The sequence below is a fragment of the Solanum dulcamara genome, chromosome 6 (genome assembly GCF_947179165.1).
Source record: "Solanum dulcamara chromosome 6, daSolDulc1.2, whole genome shotgun sequence".
Lineage (NCBI taxonomy): Eukaryota > Viridiplantae > Streptophyta > Magnoliopsida > Solanales > Solanaceae > Solanum > Solanum dulcamara.
The window spans coordinates 79,762,750-79,783,328 of NC_077242.1; the positions used below are offsets into that span (position 1 = coordinate 79,762,750).

At 35.8% G+C, this 20,579-nt stretch overlaps 3 protein-coding genes across 3 annotated transcripts; all 3 read right to left on the reverse strand.

Moving 5' to 3' along the window:
* Positions 1 to 108: 108 nt before the first annotated feature.
* LOC129891672 (protein NARROW LEAF 1) lies at positions 109 to 6,764 on the reverse strand. Its single transcript, XM_055967112.1, has 6 exons — positions 6,613 to 6,764; positions 5,048 to 5,540; positions 4,585 to 4,728; positions 3,527 to 3,767; positions 1,810 to 2,310; positions 109 to 884 (listed from the first exon to the last, which is right to left on the reverse strand). Exons 2-6 carry the CDS (start codon positions 5,534 to 5,536, stop codon positions 460 to 462), a joined length of 1,800 nt encoding a protein of 599 aa, XP_055823087.1. The 5' UTR covers positions 5,537 to 5,540; positions 6,613 to 6,764; the 3' UTR covers positions 109 to 459.
* A 922-nt stretch (positions 6,765 to 7,686) lies between these two features.
* Positions 7,687 to 8,301, reverse strand: LOC129893195 (auxin-responsive protein SAUR76). Its single transcript, XM_055968684.1, has one exon. It carries the CDS (start codon positions 8,250 to 8,252, stop codon positions 7,863 to 7,865), a length of 390 nt encoding a protein of 129 aa, XP_055824659.1. The 5' UTR covers positions 8,253 to 8,301; the 3' UTR covers positions 7,687 to 7,862.
* A 1,538-nt stretch (positions 8,302 to 9,839) lies between these two features.
* LOC129891673 (uncharacterized) lies at positions 9,840 to 19,697 on the reverse strand. The gene is made up of 11 exons (XM_055967113.1): positions 19,263 to 19,697; positions 18,117 to 18,305; positions 17,763 to 17,816; positions 16,923 to 17,033; positions 14,804 to 14,866; positions 14,402 to 14,656; positions 13,797 to 13,943; positions 13,663 to 13,690; positions 12,748 to 12,818; positions 11,425 to 11,484; positions 9,840 to 10,508 (listed from the first exon to the last, which is right to left on the reverse strand). Exons 1-11 carry the CDS (start codon positions 19,482 to 19,484, stop codon positions 10,440 to 10,442), a joined length of 1,269 nt encoding a protein of 422 aa, XP_055823088.1. The 5' UTR covers positions 19,485 to 19,697; the 3' UTR covers positions 9,840 to 10,439.
* Between the last annotated feature and the right edge of the window lie 882 nt (positions 19,698 to 20,579).

Sequence of the window (20,579 nt, forward strand, 5' to 3'; positions counted from 1 at the left end):
AAGAACAATTAAATGAAAAGTGGTTTTCATTATACTCAACCCGTCCATGTAACCCCTACTGCCTATAAAAACACACGCACATGCAATATGTATAGTGTATACACACACTTTTGTGTTTTGTTTTTCGTTCAACTCTTCCTTTCTTAGGATATCCAGCATAAATATACATCAAAGGCAAGTTTTGAGACTGCACAGAGAGATGCATGGAGTACCATGAATCTAAATAGCTCAAGAAAGCAGCCTCTTTTTTTAACTTGCATATATTTTACAATTGGATTTTGCAGTACTGACATGTTCAAATACAAAACTCCTCATACACAGGTTGCCATCAATGGCCACATGATGAAAATTTAGCACCTCAAAAACCAAATTGGACCTCTTTCTTGTTTTCAGAAACAAACAACAAATGCATTTCCTTTGAACTCAAAGAAAAATGAACCAGCACATAAAAGGAGAAAATCATTCTGGTTCATCTGCGCTTGGTGGAGGTTCTGAACGTCTTCTCTTGGATTCATGACCACCCAACTGCAAGGAAAAGCTGATGTCTTCATCAGAGCCTTTCCTCAAAGCTGAAAGATTCTCATATGCTGACTTGTCACGATGATCGTCTTGATTAGCCGGAGGTTGCCCATTGAAGCTTGGAATGAATTGATGTTCAACATTTGCATCAAAGTTGATCCCGCCTTCTTCCAAGTTAAATGTAGCTTCCACAGGCGAAGAGTTTATATCAGGGCCACCAATGCCATCTTCCATGGGAATTTGTTGAATGTGAAGCCCAAGAGGCTCTATTTTGTCCTTTGGAAGCATTATATCAGGAGGCGAAGAATCCCCAGCTGTAGAGCCCACCATTGTGGCAGAGGCAGCTCTCTGTTCTTGCACTGCAACTACAACAGTGATAGACAAGGACAAGGTTATAGCATACCCTCAAAGAATTGAAGATTTAATCGGAAAAAAGAGGGGACTTCAATGAAATGGTAAAGTATCAGAGTTAAAGAAACGGAACCTACATCACTTTGAAGAGACATTATTTTGTCTCCAAGGATTGGCATTAAGAATGGGAGTCGGCTTAGTTCTATTCCATCTTGTGGTGCAAATACTAACGGTTAGCAGAAGGGATGGAATTCACTTGCTTTATCATACAAACATTATACAAATGAAGAAAGGAACATCGTCTACCCAAATAACGTCACTAGAGGAAATTGAGCATGTCATTTCAAGGAGGACAAGTCATTATACAGGTGCTTCTGAAGCTAAACAGACCTACTGGATGCCTGAGAACTCACGTGCAAACAATGGGATTCTAATTAACTAATTCTACAATGCAATTTATCATGCCTTTCTTGGAACTCCTCGCGTTCACAAATTTTTCAACAAATGTCAATCTACAGACTACTAAATCAAAAAGAGATGGTTTTTGATGAAGAGATGGTTAATTTATTGTTGATGTCAATCAATGAAACTTTTCCACTTTGAGAAAGATAATCAGCCAACTGCCAAGTGTCTTTTAATAGTCCTATTTAGTATTGTTAGACTTAGATCTAACAACTCGTTGAGCTTCTCGCCCACTCTAAAACACGCACATGTTTTTCCTTCTACAACCACATTTCTGAAAAAACTTAGGATGTATCACTCTCAACATCACATACTACCTGTAAGCCCTATACTTGATAAACAAATTGAAAAGTGCAATGGTAAAAGAAACATTTAGGGGGGAAAACACATTGGAGATTTGTTTTTTTGTGCATGTAACCAAAAAAGAGAAAATCAGCTTGCTTTATCGGCAGAAATCAAGTGCTGAAGACCACAAACCTTTTAGAGCTTCATCTTTTGTGATGATATCAAGTTCAAGGAAATTGAGCAGGCGCCCAAGGTCAACTCCACTAGTCCAGTTTTCTGGTGATTGTCCCACCTTTAGTTTAAGCCGCCCCCTATTTGCAGTTCCACCCCAAATAATACCAATTGGTCGGGGTTTCTCCCCACTCTCACCCTTCAAAACGATTAAACTACCACTGTCTCCTTCAAGGTCAAACGTCTGCTGGTTTTCTCCATTGACAAGAAAATCAGTCAAGAAGCAAATCCCTTTCTCATCATTGTATTCAAGGGCATATGCCAAGACAGTCCCGGTAGTCAATCCAGAGCTTCTTCCAACCTTCGTCACTTGCTTTCCAATGAGACTACTAATAGGAGATTGCAAATCTATAATTTTGACATCACCAATTTCCCCTATGCCCTTAACAGAAGTAGTAACAGAGGTCATATCAAAATCATCTGTGAAAGGGATGAATGCACCATCTGCCCTAACAAATGTCTCTGCACGAGTAATCAATTCGGCACATTTAGAAATTTTACTAATGCTACAAGAAAAATTATAACTCTAACAAACTAAGAACCTTCAGGAGCAGAGAAGGTAACATGGAAGTGAGCAAAGAATAATTTTTCATCTATCCAACAACATAGAAAGAAACAAAAATGAAGATTTCTAGCATGGGTTGCACTTGCAGTTAGTTCTACTATAGCAAAAGAGATCTAAATCCATGATATGTTGTGGAGGCAGGATGACAATATAATCACATGGGACAAAGAGACATTGTCTAACACATTCTTTTATAATAGGTGGTGTGCAGGTCAGCTTGCGCACACCTTGACTAATCCCACAGTGTACCTGCTACCACCCATCAGCACGGGTATCGGATAAATTTGTCCCCAAGGTTTGGACAAATGGGAAGAATCACCTAATAGGTTTTCCTCTGTTGGAATTTAGACTTGAGACCTCATGGTTCCCAACCCACTTCATTGATCACTACACCACACCCTTATGTGCTTGAAGGGAGGTCTATTTAATTAACAAACTAAGGGGAAAAAGTTTTCTGATTAGATTTCCAACAACACCAAAAGTGGCCTTTTGGAATCTTAAGATTCCACTTCTTTATAACTGAGAAATCCCCCAAGGAAAATGGTGCATGGTTCAAGACTTGGTAGAAAATGGGTCCACCTCTCTAGCCTTTTCCACTCAATACCCAAACTTTTTCTTTGCGGCACAGTTCAAACCCCTTACATTTATATGTCTTACCTACACATCACGTGTTGCACTCTTACCCATAGACAAAAGCCCGAGAATCTTAATAGTCCATTCTTTATCAAGGCCAAGAACCAATAATCAAATTCAATATAATAATTACGATCAAAATTGAAACTCTTACATACAGTACATTTTGACCAGTTAACAAGACAACCTTGTTTCTATCATTTGACTATATTTCATTTCATAAAACACCTTATGGATCAATAAAGTGGAATCTGATAAGTGAGATCTCGAATAAGTGTTTACATAATCTTCTTCTATCAGAAAATGATAGATAAGAAATTCATGATGGAGAAAGGACTAGTATCACAAGACGTATTTACCAAATCACAAGGCAAGGCATCATAATCAACTATTCATTTAGTGAATTTCAATAATGATTTGTAGGATCAGAACATTCTTCCAACATCAAATCAGAAAAGAAGGTAAGAAGAAACACTTAACCTGGATTTATGCCAGCAAATATGCCATACCAAAGGTCGTCTCTGATAAAAGATGTAGCTCTCTCCACTGAACCCAGATATACTCCAGGTCCAAGTGTTGGAGGTAAAGGATGGAACATTTTCTGATTTGGGTAATCTAAGTCAACAGCAACATGCCGGTTTGTTAGGAAACCAACTTGTCGATTGCCTGACAGGCTCCTCACAATAGCACCCAAGGTTCCATATGTCTCCTGGCTTGCTACCTAAATGTTTCCAATAAAATGTGGTGATTTAACATGTACAATCAGAGTGATAACCTTAGGGAAGAAAGAATTGACAAGCCAAACAAGTAGTTTACATCTGATTTCTTCAGCAGACTCTTTAATTTTTTATCTTCCTAAGATGCAGTTTAAAATAACTGGAGATCTCAACAAAGAAGGTCAAATAACTTGTTGACAAACAAAATCTTTCCCCGAGTCCCTTTTTAATGTATTAACCTAGAATGCAATTTAAAATGCTGGAGATTTCAAAGGAACTCAACTGATGATGACTAACCAATTTACTCAGAAGGGATGTGAGTCTAACCTAACAATGGAGAAAGGTGTCAAAAAATGTCTTTGTGCACATATAAAGTTTATGGGCTCTTAGACACATTACAGGAAATCATCATCCATCTCTTCCACCCTTTTCAAAATTATTTGATGCCTTTTAGTAATATAAGACTAGCATAAGTTGTCCTTACTGCAAAGTTTCAGAAAAGTATGGTAAGCATAAACCTAGTTCTGATACTGAATGATAAGCACTTCAGAAAAATACAAAATGTAATCAGAAGCAAAGAAACAGATGACTCCAAGGATCTGCCACACCAAATAGTTGTTCTATGCAAGATGCTTAGAGTGATCTACTAACAGGACTCATGAAAATAGCTATACTTAATCATAAATTTGCCCAACCTGCGGGATTTGAAAATTAATTGATGCATTTTCTAGGACTCTACTTAGACTTCAACTATCATGTGAACTCATCAAGCCTCAATCACAGCATCCTCAAAGTACAAAGTTATGAAAAACATCAAACTACCTGAGATCCTGAACCAATATATGGGTCACTACCCCGCAGGTCATCAACTATCTCTGTGTACAACTGCTCCTTCGGTGTCGGCTCTGGTGCACCAAAATAGGAGAACTCGACCACATCAACTTCACACCACACACCTCCAGGACCCTGATAATAAGTAACATATTTAAGTATAGAGCAAACTAAGGAATAAATGATGCAAGAATAACATTTCTTAGAAAGTGTTGATTTCTTGGGCTCTAATAATAGTTGAATTCAAACAATTGAACAATTCCTATAAGGAAAACTGACGGAGAGGAATACAGCAAGAAAAGATAAAAGAAAATCAATGAAGTAACATTCATCATCTTTTTTTTATGTAAGGAAGTAAACATTTCATCATCTTTCTTTGTCCTAATTCAGGAAAATCTTTGGAAAGAGGGTGACAAAAATAGGATAAAAGATAATTAGGCATCCTTTTGATCACCTCTAAAGCAGTAGGTAGACACTGAATTGGACTAAGCCATTGCTTGTGAACTTTCCGGGATACGAAAACTAGTATTGCTGGTATATCAGTCAAAACACCACGTCGAATACGAAAACCAATTGCCGTACCAAGACTGTAGCAACGCAAGAGTTTGCTATGAGATGCCCTTATAGTCATGAGATCAAGCAAGGTTGTCGCTCGCTGCCCCTCGGGCAATCGGCCAAGAGTTTCTGGCAAAACTCCTTTCTGAAGATTCGCGAAATAGTTAGCTCTCTCTTCAGCAGCATCATTTAGCCGACTAGGCCAGGAGAAGTATGCAGCATTACTCTCAGAGTGTTGTCCAGCCGATGCATAAGGTTGAAGTGTTGGTGGACTAAGTGAAGGAAGATTAGAATAACTGCAGCAGTATTTTTCAAGATCTAAGGCTGACTCCTCTGACGGTGTTGAACCTGAGTAACGGGTTCTTTTATTTAACCTTGCTCGATCCATATTTCTGCTCATAGTTGAGAAATTTGTTATTCAAAGTCCAACAGGAAGAAAACCAAAAATTCACCCTAAAGCCTGACTTTCAAGGACATGATCTTTGCTATCATAGAGGTATGCTCCAGTAATCTACGTCAAAACTGATAAAGGAACAGCACTGCTCAAACCACAGAGAACAGCCAATGCAACAATTAAACAGAGAGTCCAATTTGCTACAACGTTATTTAAAAGATTTAGCAATATCCAGTAAACTCAGAGTCTCGGAAATGAAAATGGAAGTTCAGACAGTCAAAAAGCACATATCTACTGAATATCATGTTCACATCACCAAAGGGAAGACCGTTAAAAGATCCAAACGATGAAAACAGCTATAGAACACCTGGTCTTGAGCAACTTTATTATTCAAGTCCAATACGAGTCATGATAATATAGACTCTATAAAGTGAATGCTCAGCAATTTAAAGTCTATTTAGATCCGTCAAATATGTTATGGCACCAGATAAATATGGAAAGATTTTTGTTTTCTTTAGTTAGTCGCAGCTGACAACAAAATTGTCCTTCACATCATTTCTCTTAGCTACTTTAAAAACTGAAAGAATGAGCCTCATAAGATAATAAAACTGCCACAACAATCAACATGACCCTAAGAAAACAAGTATCTTTCTTTATAGAAATAGAAAATAAATTCAACAACAACCATAATCAATCAACAATTTGTCAACTATGCTTCTATCCCAAACTAGTTGAGGTCCAATATATCCTATTTCTCCAACAACCAAAATAAACAAAAAGTTCTCAGCCAAACATGTTTAACCAAGGAAAAGGAACAGAACCAGGAATAGGAAAAGTGAAAAGAAACACTTCTAATAAATACAGTACTATTGAAGAAAAAGCACTTATTTTGATAAAGATTATGCACAGTACAAATTGAGGGAACAAAATTAATGGGGTCCTTGAAAATTCCAAAAAAAGACATGGGTGTGTGAAGATAGCTCTGCATGAAGAAGAGAAAGTGAAAGAAAGAAGATCAATCGCAACAGTGATGGATTCTTGGAGAGAGAAAAAAGATGAGTACTTTTTACCTCAAATAGACAGCCTAAACTTGATATGAAATTGGGAAAGCTGCAAACATAGTCAAACCCACGCTACGCCATGAGAGGCCCCAGTGTTAAGAGTATTATATTTTTCTCTTCACTACAAGTATTGGAGAGTGTGACAAATACTATGTTGTCCATTGGCAACTTTGGAGAAGAGGAATGCGCGGGGTGGGGGTGGGGTGGGGATCATATGCGGGCCACTGAATAATTGGGGTCGCCTTATATGGGCCCAATTTGAATTTCAGGCCTCATAAGACCATCTTTCTCTCTTTTTTTTTATTTTATTTTTTTGGTACGTTTTTATATTTTATTTATTTATTTATTTTAAATTTGGGGTAGGAGATTATAAGCTATGATTCGAACTTTCTCCAATAAAGTGAAAATTCAAATGGCAACTAAACTATTAAGATTCTCTGTTATACATTATATTTTCAATCAATTTCTAAAAGAGAGACATTTATATAATTAGTAAAAAAAAATATTTTATCTTTAATGACACTCTATAAGAAAGGTGTTGATGTTTAATACCACAATATAAGTTTCTCCAATTAAGAAATCTTTGCAAACTTTTAACTATAGTTTTAGTGCGTTAAGATAAACTTTGGTTTTGGCATCTCCCTTCCAATTTTTTTTTTGTGTTTTCATTTGGTATATATTTGATATCTGCTTTGGCATTGATTAAAGATTTGCATCGCATAAGACTTTTTATTTGTAATTTTTATTTATTTACTGGAATTGAACTGAGACTTATGATTAAGAATGGGGATCCTATCAATCCAACCACAATCCTTAGTGGTGTATGTCATTTCCTTAATTCAATATTTATCACATTCATAATCTGAATTCTCATCGCAGGAGGTCCATTAACAGAGGAAGTACTTCCTATCATAACCTTTTCATTCGTAGAAGCTCATACACAAGATCTATAGCTTTGATTGAAAATTGAGGAATTATATCCATCTCATCACCACTTTTGGGGAAGAATTTCCTTAAACTAATACCACAATCACAATATACCAAACACAATGAACTTTATTGATTTGTAATTCTTACATTGGATGTCAACAACTTGAATAAAGAATGATGAATGCACATATAATGGGAAACTACGATCCTTCTCATTATTTATGAGAAAGATAATCACTCTTTAACATTCTATTAATTACATGAAAAAAATATTGTAGCTAAAACATATTTTTTACTAGAGAATGAAAAGAAAAAGTAATAATATCGAATTAAACAACATATAGATCAGCCAATTCCTCAAATGAATCAGAATTAAGATTGTTGGGATCAGCATTTTCAAGTAACCAAAGAAGATGATCAAAAAGCACAACCTCACACTTAACTGAAAGATGATCTTTTTCCCCATGTTTCTGCTTTGATTTCTCTATTAGAGCATTCAATAGTGGATGGCTCAAGTATTTTGATTTTATCACATATCTCCTTCTTGAGTTGCCAACAAAAATTGTCTCAGAATCTTCTTTATTATCTTGATGAGATTCCACATTATTCCAAAAATCTTCTCTTGAAGACTTTGACCTTAAACTACTATAAGATGAACTTCTTCCTAGTTGCCTTGACAAAGTCTTACACTTCCTCAATAACAAATTCAGCTTCTTCATCTTCGCTTAATTTCTTCCTTCCTTCTTGGTTTCATCAATTAAAAGACTTAAATATGATATTGAGAAGATGAATATTGCTAGATGGAAAGGTGAATATGGTTAGGAGGTCATTGTTTTATGGTTCTAATTGGGGACCTAAATTATTTCAAATGACAAAGACAAGCTATCTTTTAGTCTATTCAGATGGGGTCTCATGTGCTGTTTGCTCTATGTGTGTACTTATGATCAAGATTTTGTTCATTATGTCTTTGGAGGAAAGATAAGTATGGCCTACTATAATTAAGGTGATTAGTAGTCGAGAAGTAACAAGTTAGCTCTTTAACCAACTAGGAATATTAGGCTTGCCTAGTCCTCTTGTGTCTTTCCTCTACATATGCAATCATAGGCATACCATAAAATAGTGTAATATCAAGAACAAACTTAATCCTGCCTGTTGAGATGTCACTCCATTAATTCTTTTATCGTCTATGACTTTCAGGGGCGGAAGTAGCTTTCAAGATATGGACTTAGCATAACTCAATAGCTTCAAAACTAAATAATGTATATGTATTATAAATTCATTAAATATATATATATATATATAATTAAAATTCAATTATTAGCACGGCATCTTAAAATTCAATTCAAATCATGAATTATCACTCGTTTATGGTTTTATTGACTACCAATGTGTTTTTTTCCCAAATCTAAAAATAAGCCTGTCTTTCCATCTCCCAAAAAAGAAATTATTTTTCTCTCTGAATATTTTCAGTGTTGTTAACTGTAATAGAGGCTCGTGTACCAAGGAAGATGAGATATTGTTTTAGTGGGCACCAACAGATCTTGGAACAGATTACATCCTGATTTTTTAACAATAGAAGAACATTCAAGTCACTGTACGATTATGTATTACTTTCTCTTTGACTGGATATTAATATTGTTAGTGCTTTCATGCGTACATTTCTCCAATATCTTTGTCGGCTCTATAAATCCGTGTCGTTTTTATTGTTGAAGTGTGTCACTACATGCATTATTTCCAAGGAAAAGAAGAAATAGTACTAGATATTGTCTGGACCTTTTGTCCTTTTTTGGATCTCTTTTTAAAAATGCCAAAGCATTTGCTGATAACTACCACTTGGACAAATAATAGACAGCCCAACAAAACGCAGCTTCGGCAATTGGTTCACTTGTACGAGAATCCTACCCAACAAAAACAAAATCCCGTCGATTAGGACAGAATTATTTCATAAGATACAATCATTATCTTGTTGTCTTTGTAGTTAGAAGGGAATCAAACACGCCTACTATTTGTCTCATACATCATAAACTGCAGATAAAGTTACATTTCACCTACAAAATTTCATTGCTATCTGATTATTTAACAGATAGTGACCAAGATCATAAAAGAATAGGTACGCCTTACCTGCGCAGTGCTGGTAGGAGGGAAACAAAGACCCCTTCCATCTTAGCTTCCAAGCAAAACTACAACTGGCAATTTTTGTTTTGTTCGTTAGGAAAGCAAGTTGCCATAGTGCAAGAGCATATCAAATGGTGTTAATAATTGACCACAGCAAAAACTAGACATTCCAATTGAAAATAGACTAATAGTAACTGTGAAAGCAGCAAGTCAAAGCAAGGACGTCATCTATATTTATCCCTGTTTGGTCAAGCTACCAAAATCCATTTATTTAATACTCTCACGAATTAAATCAAGAAGACAAATGAGCAAAAAGAAGTTCCAAGTATCTCCATCAACCATGCAGCTAAGCTTTCAAGCTATAGAATTATATGAATACCGACTGTCGGGACAATTCATAACCATCAAACAGTCAAAAAATTCTACTTCGAATCTTCTTCTTTCCATTTATTTCTAAATCATATGCAGTGCCCATCTAAGGCGTATGGGGGAGGTAGTAAGGGTGAAAGAATTACAACAATAATACATGAAGTCAAAAGACCTATGGACATTGAATGTTACATGACGAGCCAAAATTGAGATTTGTAGCAGCTGAGTGAAAACCATAAATATATCTCATCAGCACCAGTTGCAGTGCCTTAAAATTCACAAATCTGGTTAGCTCATAAAATATAGGCTTCACGAAAAAAAGCTCTCGTAGCAAAATTTGTTGTCTCTGAAATCTGAATGGTTCAGAACAACAATGGGCATCATAAAAATTTGTGACATCTCCTTCACCAGTTGTGTTTCAATTAGACATTGAACCGAAACAGCATTATATCCCCTTCTTGCACAACGTAATCTTTCCCTTCTAACCTCAACTGCATACACAAAGACAAATCCTGTGACCAGCTTGATCTATTTTTTTGTTTGCACGGGTCAAGTCATAAAGAAGCACTAATTACATTCTGTTACACAAGTAATTATCTTTGTAAAAGAAAACTACATACTAGTAAAAGTTACATGAGATTAGCAGCCTCTTTACAATTTGGGGGTAGGGGAGGCAATAAACATCTTATTTTTAAGTGCTGGAGCCAAAGTAAGAAGGTCAGGTAACAACTACCAATATCCAATTTACATAAACAAAAGATATTGAGGTATCTGACATGATAATGAAGTGGTTCACTAAAAAAAGTTGAAAAGGTTTACTCCAGCAAAATGTTTTTCAATCAACACTAATCAAGAAATGACACCAGAAAACAACCATGGGTTGTTTATTTGTGTTCTCCAAAGCTTTTTGCTTCAGGAAGCTATTTTAATGTTACCACTGCATGTGTTTACAAGCCAAAGATAGATATCTAAGGTTATCTTATGGGCAATTTTCTAAATAAAGTTTTTTGATTACTAACATGGAAATATTTAGCTTATTTACCATTACCTTAAACATTTATCTATTTTTTAAATTACACCGCAATCACTTGTCCTAACTTTTAACTGATTCCTCGAGACATTTCAGGTACCCAAGGAATACCTGAGGTACCTTTGGCACATGGGAGAGGAACCCTGTTAGGTTCAGATATATCTGAAATTGAAAAGAAGGCACCGAGTTTTTAGATTTCAATCATACACTTAGTTCAGGTAGACCGTAGACTATCAAATGGGTTATATTAACTGCTTTACTGTCTCAATCAAATACTACAAAGACATTTTATTACACTTCCCGACATCTAAGGTCAAAAATCAACAGAAGTAACAGTCTCAAGAAGAACCATAAATGATCAGAAAGTGCCAACTTACAAGTCCTTTCTCCCTTGCAGCTGCAAATGAACCAGCAGAAACAAAGTCATCATAAGTAACCTGCAAAGACGTAAAGTTGGCAAACCATTTAAAAACTTAAAAAAATATTTTTGTTTTAATAGGTAAAGGGAAGGGCCATTCAAAAACGTATAGTGAAAAAACACTTGGCTAATAACATACCAAGACCATAAAAATACACCTAGATAACGAATCATTGAAACTGTTTATTTCCAAGGCTCATCTCTCCTAAAAATAATGAAGGATAACTACTATAGTTCTACGTTAGCCATGGTTGAGTCTGTTCACAACAAGCTCATCTGAGCTTGGGTGTGCGTATGAGGTTGGAAGGGGATGGTCAACTAAGCTGAAATGGTTCCAACATCTAGTTTGTGGTAAGTTAAGCCTTCTTCCATGAGCAAAACAACTCAACAAGTACTAATAAGACAGGTCTAACAGTTCCACATATTCAGCGTGGTGAGTTAAATGAAAGACAAAAGATAACCACACGATCAAGCATAAACAAATGGCAACATAATGGATCTAACCTTCAAATTCACTACCAGACAAACCAATCCTAAATCAATCGAGCTAAGATCCACCCTACTCAGGATTCATATATCCACTACTATTTGTCTGATGAATGGAGCTAACTGGATGCTGAGGATTCATATAAGACCTAATTATTTTGGATTCACTCGTATTTGTTGTTGGTTGAGCTAAGATCCACCTTATTAACAGCTTCTATTTGAATATCTTTTAGGTATTATTTTATGCACAAATGATCCTATCAGCACCAAAATAACATTTAAACAGAACTTCTATGTCTAGTAAATTGGGCAAATGCAGACTGATGATTACAAGTTATGACTATGTTAGTAAAGTCTTATATTTCCAGCTGAAAAAATAGACTCAATTCTTCATAGTCACTGATAATAAAATATGACATAACAGAACAGTTCGATCAAGCTCCACCTATCATGTGAAACCTTACTTTGACTTGGCCTATCCATCTAAGGTCACAGAAATGGTTACATCCAGTCATCTAGATTAATCACATTTATTTGTATTCACAAAAGTACAAGGTTTCACCATTGTCAGTATATCTTCATCATCTATGATCTAACCAATGTGAAGTTTTAAGCTCTCAATCATTACCTTCACAATGTTTAGGATATATTTCCATGCCTACTAAATTTTATCAGAAATATTGAGTATATGGTTGTCCTCTAAAACAAAATCAACATACATGATGAAAGTCTTGGAAGTAACCAAAGCATAGTTTACTGTTTCTTATGACTTGCCCTATATTTACATGATACTCACCGTCTCTGCCCTGATGAAGCCCTTTTCAAAGTCGGAGTGAATAACCCCAGCTGCTTGGGGAGCAGTCATTCCTATATAATCATAATGGTTAGACAAACATGTTCAGGATAAAGGATGTAAAGGGTTAGATACCACGTGGGTTGTCAAGAGCCTATCAATTATTCAAATCTGTACCCAATTTAAGCAAAATACAAAGGAATGTTTATTCTTTTCTATAAGCTCAACTGACTCAGTTATAAGTTCCTTGTAGAGGAAATTTTTAGAGAACAGTTTTAGTCCCTCTGTTGCAAATTCCAAATTTAGTCCCTCTATTTTTTAAGCACATAAAACTTCTTATTTATTCTTGAAAATTGACCTAAACAGCCATCCAGAATTTTTTTCTCGAGAAAATTGACCCATAACAAGGAAGAGTCCGGCATCAGAAAAAGAAAATGAACTAGGGAGAAGAAGAACTTCCATGTGGAGGAAGGGGGAAAAAATGTTGCATATGGTTGTTTGCATGAGCTTCTAAAGGAGAGAAAATGCAACAGCGCGGAGAGGGAGAATAAATGGGAAGGTTGCTCATTGCAAGGGGAGAATGAATGAGCCTTGCAGAGACAATGTGAGAGGACAAGCATGAAGGACATTATTTTTATGCTTCCGCTTTTTCGCCCTTTAAGTGATTAAAACTGAACATTTTAATCAGAGGAAAAGACACTAGTATTTAAGAGAAAATGCCATTGAAGTGAAGATTCTATTAACTTGTAGAAGTGCCATTAACAATAGGATCAAAAGAGCAAAAACAGGAAAAGTGGAGGTTTTATGTGCTTAGCCAGATAAAAAAATTACCAAAATTGGAAGTAATATAAGAGAGGGACCAGAACTACTTGTTTTTCACTTTAAGAAAAGAACAAAATAGAGAAATATACTGCAAACCTGTGAGGATGGTCCATGCTTTGGTTTCCTGCAAGTTGACCAATGATAAACTCAATACTCATACACTATGGTACCAAAGAGGAAAAAACTATGCCGACAATCAAAAATCACTAAAGCTCTTTTATTTGTTTCACCTTCTCGCCAGAAGTGAAGTATGTCCGCAACCCTAGGAGACCATAAGTTTCTCTGATAAGATTTCCAAGGCCACTTTCATTGACACCAAGAGATTTCAAATATTCCATTCTTTCTTCTAAAGGAAGTTCAGATAGCTCAGACTCAACCTGCAATAGGAAGACCAGAAATATGTAACAACTGAAAGTAACCCTCTGATGCTAGAGAGATTTTTTATAGTGTAGAAAGCTAGATTCACTATAGCACATCATAACTCTTACTCCCTAAAGGAGGAAAAAGTCAAGGATACGTATGACAGAGAAAACAAGTTCGCAAATATTTGCTCCTCTCCCTAAAATGGTTAAGAGATCTTGACAGGTCCTGATTTCCATTGAAGTCAGTTCATGCTTCTCATAGATAGGTAATGTCACATACCTAATTTCCTTCTGGTATTAGTTTTATCATAAGAGTTTCTAGACTCGTATTGAGGACCAGAACAAGATATGACAATTAAAGTAATTTCCAATAGAGCAAATAGGATAAAGATCTCCCCTTGGAATGAAATAAGCCGTGAATTTTGATCGATTCAAATACAAAAGGGAAGGGTCTGATGAAAACGTCAACAAACCTGCGCTGAAATAGTCACCACACCAGAATTTAACTCGGAAGCTTTTTTTATTACTTCCTTGACATGAGGATTATTTTCAGGCTCAGCTACCTCTGATTCCGCTACATTTGCCACAAATATGACAGGCTTCATTGTTAGAAGACAAAGCTGTTTTATAGCCTCCTTTTCAAATTCCGACAAAGATACTGATCGTGCTGGTTTTCCATCCAGTAGTGCTTGTTGTATTTTCTCCAAGGCAGACTTTTCTGCTTCCTCCTGAAACGATTATATCAAACATAGATATCCCATAGACAACGATTGTAACGTAATACTAGGATGCCTACCATATAAAAATTAACATTTTAAAACCTTACAAGGATGAACTACTCACTTAATCTCCCAGAAACTAAAAGTTAAGTTTACCTTTACTTTAGCTTGTGAATCTTTGGTTCTGCCTTTTTTGAGTTTCTCCATTCTTTTCTCAATCTGCATTCTTGTAAACTTAGTGCCATTAGTTGACTCGCATACCCAGAAACATTACAAGGAGAACAGGAATATAAAATTACTGTTGAAGAAAAGAAAGAATATATCATCCACACCCCTTGTCTTGTGCGCATTTTGTCTGACACCATCAGGAGCCTGGCATGCATGCTTCATAGGTACATAAAAAGCTTTTATTCATATACACTTCTCAAGCAATACTATCATTATCACATGCGATCGAAACTTTCTTTTGTTCATTTTAATAAAAAGCAAGTACTGTTTATGTTTATGTTCTCTTTTTCCTCCAAACTATAATCATGAGATTCTTCTGCATGCCTCTCCATGAGCTGTACTCCTAGTTCATGTTAGACAAATGAGGAGGCTCAGATAGGTGATTGCCTCTCTATAAGCAACCAAAGATGAGCAGAACAATTCCAGTCATTCCCGTGATCATTTCTTATTCTATATACTTCTATATATCCAGCAGCACTGTCTTACTTGAGCCGAAACAAAATGAGTTATACTGCAAATAAATCATCTGCATTTTTTAAGTAATTCACTTTATTCTCAACTAAAACTTAGACATCAATTCAGGAGGACTTTATGTATGATAGGAAACACAGTTCCTCTCCACCTGATGTTCTTAAAAAAGGAGAATTATATTCATCCCTTATAGTAATGAAACTAATACTTTTTGAGATTTTTAATAGACTAGACGACAACAGTAAATTTTCATTTACTTTGTTATTTCCATTAAATGTGTTAGTCATAGTATCAGACGGCAAATTTGTATTAGGTAAAGCGAGATGGTTCAAAAGCATGACCAAAAGTTCTATTTTCAGGTCATATTGAAAGGGTGTGGGAGAAATTTTATTTTTAACATGTGGTAGCCTTTTCAAGAATACCTCAGATTTTTTATTGCAGATCAAGTACAACAACTACTACACCTCAGTGCCAAGCAAGTTAATAGATCAAGTGATAAACCAATTTTTTTGTGTAGAGCTTAATTGAAAATCACTCCCCTCAACCAAAGGAACAGCAGATGTTTTGCAGGTTTATCAACTCCAAATCACTCCCTTAATGCTATGTGTCTTTTGTATCTATATAGTTGGCATAGTCTTTCACCCATTGATTCATCTGAGAACTTTTTGAACTTCAATAGCTCCCTGGTACTAGTTTAGTCTTTTTTGTAATTGAGCTAACAAAGTTTTGTCATCTTCCTAACTTTTGTACTATTCTGCATCTTCTTGATGCCAACAATGAAATTTCTTATTGCTTCATCAAAAAAAAAAGTGTTCATTATTCTGAAGTCTGCTGCACTAGACAATTTACTGACCCACAGGATATCTACTGAATGTCCTTCTGGAATGTGCGAGATTTTGTGAGATGATATAACTACATCAAATTCATTGAATTTTCTAATTCTAAGGGATAACTCGACCACTGTATTACTAATGTTCATCCTACACCGACAGAGTACTATAAATAAACTTGACTTCTTCTTTTTTTCAACTCTCTTATCAAAATTATGATGTTAATCAGACAAAGAAACTTAGAACTGACACTGGTCTGCACAAACACCAGAAAGTAAATGACCATACTTATAGTTTCAATAACAATGTAAACTATTAGTACTACACCCTGTTCTGAAGCAAGAGATACTAATTTAAAATCTCAAACATGCAATCTTGTTTTCTCTATCAGATTATATCACTTCTTCATAATATATTTAAAAAGCAACCTACATGAAACAGTACAAAATCTAACAAGTTGGTTGTCAGTATAATAGCCAAGAGCACCCCAGCTTTCATGAAAACCATATGCTAATAGCCTCTCCCTTGGCAAATCAAAAATTCCAGTGACAAATGAACCACTGGAACTGATTTCAGAAAGGAATGAAGTTCTACCTGAGCTGTAGTGAAAAATAAGAAGGAAGAAAGTTTAAATGGATCCCAATACAACTACTTTTTTCCTTAATTATTTGGGAGATTTTCACACAGTTTCTTTAAGGATCACACATTAGCAGCCTGTAAATGTAAAACAGGATTGTAACAAGTACCTGATCCAAGTCTGAGAATATTAATTCCAAGTTGATTACATCAATATCAGCTTTTGGCTCAACCTTCCCGTTCACATGAACAATGTCATTGTCCTCAAAACAACGTACTACCTAAAATAGTACACAAGCAGTTTCAGCAAGCAACAAAGACAAAATGTATGACAGAACTGTTTTAAAATCAGTAAGGAATTCAAAGCGTACTGATGGAGCACCCTTCCTTCTCTTTACATGCTCATAGGCTAGGAGTGCAATATAACAGCAAAATAACGCCTTACAACTCAAAGGAAAAAAGAAGGCCTTGGAATGATTTATTTATGATTATTTTCATATTTGTAATGCAATTGAAGTATTAAATCTAGAAAAGAAAGTAAGACAGTTTACATATACAGACAGTAACCGAATAGGTTCAGACGAGTTTCTTTCCTGACTTTGATCTCAAGTTGACCATGGCAATCTTAAGTGATCCTTCAAAGGATGCTACCTGATGACAATTTCTTCATTTCTTACCAAAAAGGGATACATCAAGATCAATAATTTATGTAATATTTAATATTTTTCTCTCCTCTTTATACCAGGATCAAGTCACACTCTTCAATAAGGTCAATCAAATAGATTCATTACTTCCATGGAAGTGGGCACTAACATGGATTTCAAATCTAAGTTGCTCGGACTCTCCAAAATTGTTGTCGCACCCGTGTCAGATCCCCCAAAAATGCACTACTTTTGGAGATATCCAACACGCACCCCGTCGACATTTTTAAAGAGTCCAAGCAACATATATTTCAACATTAGCATAAGATTATGGATAATAATGATAAAGGAACTAGAAAGTATATAAACCTGAAGTATGGAATCCACTTCACGAATATGTGACAAGAACTTATTCCCCAAGCCCTGCCATAGAAATATTTTATAAAACTATTGTCGCATCTTCAATTTATAATGCCACTGATGCAATGATACAACAAGTAAAAACAGGACTAAGAGCCTGTTTGGATTTGCTTTTGGCTTATTTTTATCATTCTAGCTTTAAACCAAGTGTTTATAAGCACCTTTTTTTTGAGAAAGAGTTTATAAGCACTTTTTTAATTTACCCAAACACTCCAAAAGTGCTTAAAAGCACTTAAAATAAGTCAATCCAAGCAGGCTCTAATAATAATTGATGTTAGGAAACTTTTGGTATTGAGAATAAACCTCCCCTTGACTGGCTCCCTTTACAAGCCCAGCAATATCGACAAACTCTATCGAAGCCGGGACTGCTCGTTTGGATTTGCTTATATCAGAAAGAACATTGAGACGTGTATCAGGGACAGCAACTATCCCGACATTTGGCTCTATTGTGCAAAAAGGAAAATTGGCAGCCTGAGCCTTTCCATTCTCAACCTGCAAGAACATTGGCAATGGCTATTAGGATAAGTGAGCAACAGCAAACATACCAGTAGATAATCAAAGGAGTTATTTGACAGCAAACTACAACAGTAAAATGTCAAGTTTCCAGCATATGTTACCATTTTTTAGCTTTTCAGACTGGAATACGCAGAGAATGGACCATAATAACAGACTAATACTACATATGCAGCTGACACCTGCTAGCAAACAAAAACTTAAGAACTGTCGAACACATAACCCATTTTGTCAGTTAATGCTAGAGGTTTCAGAGATACCTGAAGTTTAAGATACAGGGTGATCTACATTGACAACCATAACAAGAAGCAGCACAACAATTGCCATTTTGATGGTTTAACACTTGAACTGACACCCAACTCCTCGAACAATGATATTTGACTCCCCTTAAATATAAAGGTGATTGTCAAGAAAAGCTAGTTTCATACCCGCTTAATCCACAGAATGCAAGTAACCACACAAATTCTTCAGTAATATGATATTTTTTCCCAGCAAGTAGAACTAATAACGCGTTCATCAACTCAAAACCTCAGTTACAGTCCCTCTAACTAGTGAATAATATCCTTCATGCAGATATGCAGTATGCATTTATCAAATAGATGAAAAACAATTCGGCTCTCTAGGAGCATCTAGAAATATATGCAATATCAATTTTCCATCAATTTCCTACAGATTGTAGTTTTCCAGCTGAACAGCTATCCAATTTTCAATTAACAACATCTACCTTCAATTCCTTCTGATAGAAACATAAGTAACTATACTTACACTCCAGTAAACATCTAACTCACTACACACTCTTACTTGTAGTTGAATTTCTAAGCTTCTACGTCCATTTTCTGAGCTTCAACAGCATGACAACTGACATTTCTACAAATATGTAGTGCGCATTCAAGTGCGTCGTTACAAAAGGAAAGATAAGAATGAAAATAGACTTACAACGGCGTTGAACAGCGTAGACTTCCCAACATTAGGAAGGCCAACGATGCCGGCACGTAAACTCATGCTTATCTTAGCGACGGAGAAGCGCCTTTTGATGAGTACCACAGGATGCATAGATTCTGAGAGTCGTAACCACTGATGAGAAGAGCCATTGAGGAAAGAAGACTTGAGCGGGGTAGCCATTGAAGGAAGAAGATGAGAGCAAGCCATTCTCGCCATTTTACCACTAGAAAGTTGAAGTGTTTATTGAGTGGTAACAATTTTAAGTGGAGGGGAAACGCACACAGCGTTGCGGCTATCTATCACCGTGCTACAATTACAAATCTTTCTCGAGTTCGAACTCAGTGACGACGGTACATATAAAATTAGAAAATTACCCAAATACTTTAGCCAGAATTGAATTTGAGCCCCAAAAGTGGGAAAAATGAAACAGAACAAGTCCCTGCCATTGCATTATTTAAAATGATGAAGTACATGCGGCTTTTTAGTTTAAGCAAAGAAAAAAACACAATTAATATTGAAGATAGGCTTGATTGTAAACTATAATAGAGTTAAATTAAATTTATTTTATTTATTTTAATAAAAATGACATAAGAAGTAAATAAGAGACGCACCCTTATCATCATCGTTATATATAAGAGGGAGTTACCCTTGGACGTCAAGGGTATATCCATCATTTTGTTTTTCGTTTTCTCTGTTTTTGATTTTTTTTAAAAGCCTTTTTCCATCTCTCACTTTTGCCTTTCCACGTCCATAATTTTCATATGTCTCTTCTCATCCTTTAATTCTTACGCTTTTCATGTTTTCGACATCCACGTGAATGAATCCACATACTTGATAGTGGCCTTTTCCATCTGTTATGTCTTCCAAATTGTGGCTTTCATATTCCATACGAAAAAATCACTATCTCTTCCTCTGCGTAAGAGGGAGTTACCCTTGGATGACCAAGGGTATACCCGTCATTTTGCTTTTCGTTTTCCCTGTTTTTGATCCTTTTTAATATTGTTGCCTTTCCACGTCCGCAGTTTTCATATATCCCTCATCATCCTTTTATTCCTACTCTTTTCACATGTTTTGACATCTACTTGAATGAATCCACGCGCTTGATAGTGGACCTTCCATCTATTCTGCCTCCTTGTTGCTTTCATAATCCATATGAAAAAATCACCATCCCTTCCTCTATATAAGAGGGATTTGCCTTTGGACGATCAAAGGTATACCCGTCATTTTGCTTTTCATTTTTTTCTATTTTTGATCCTTTTAAAAGCCTTTTCCTATTCTCTCACTATTGCCTTTTCACGTCAGTAATTTTAT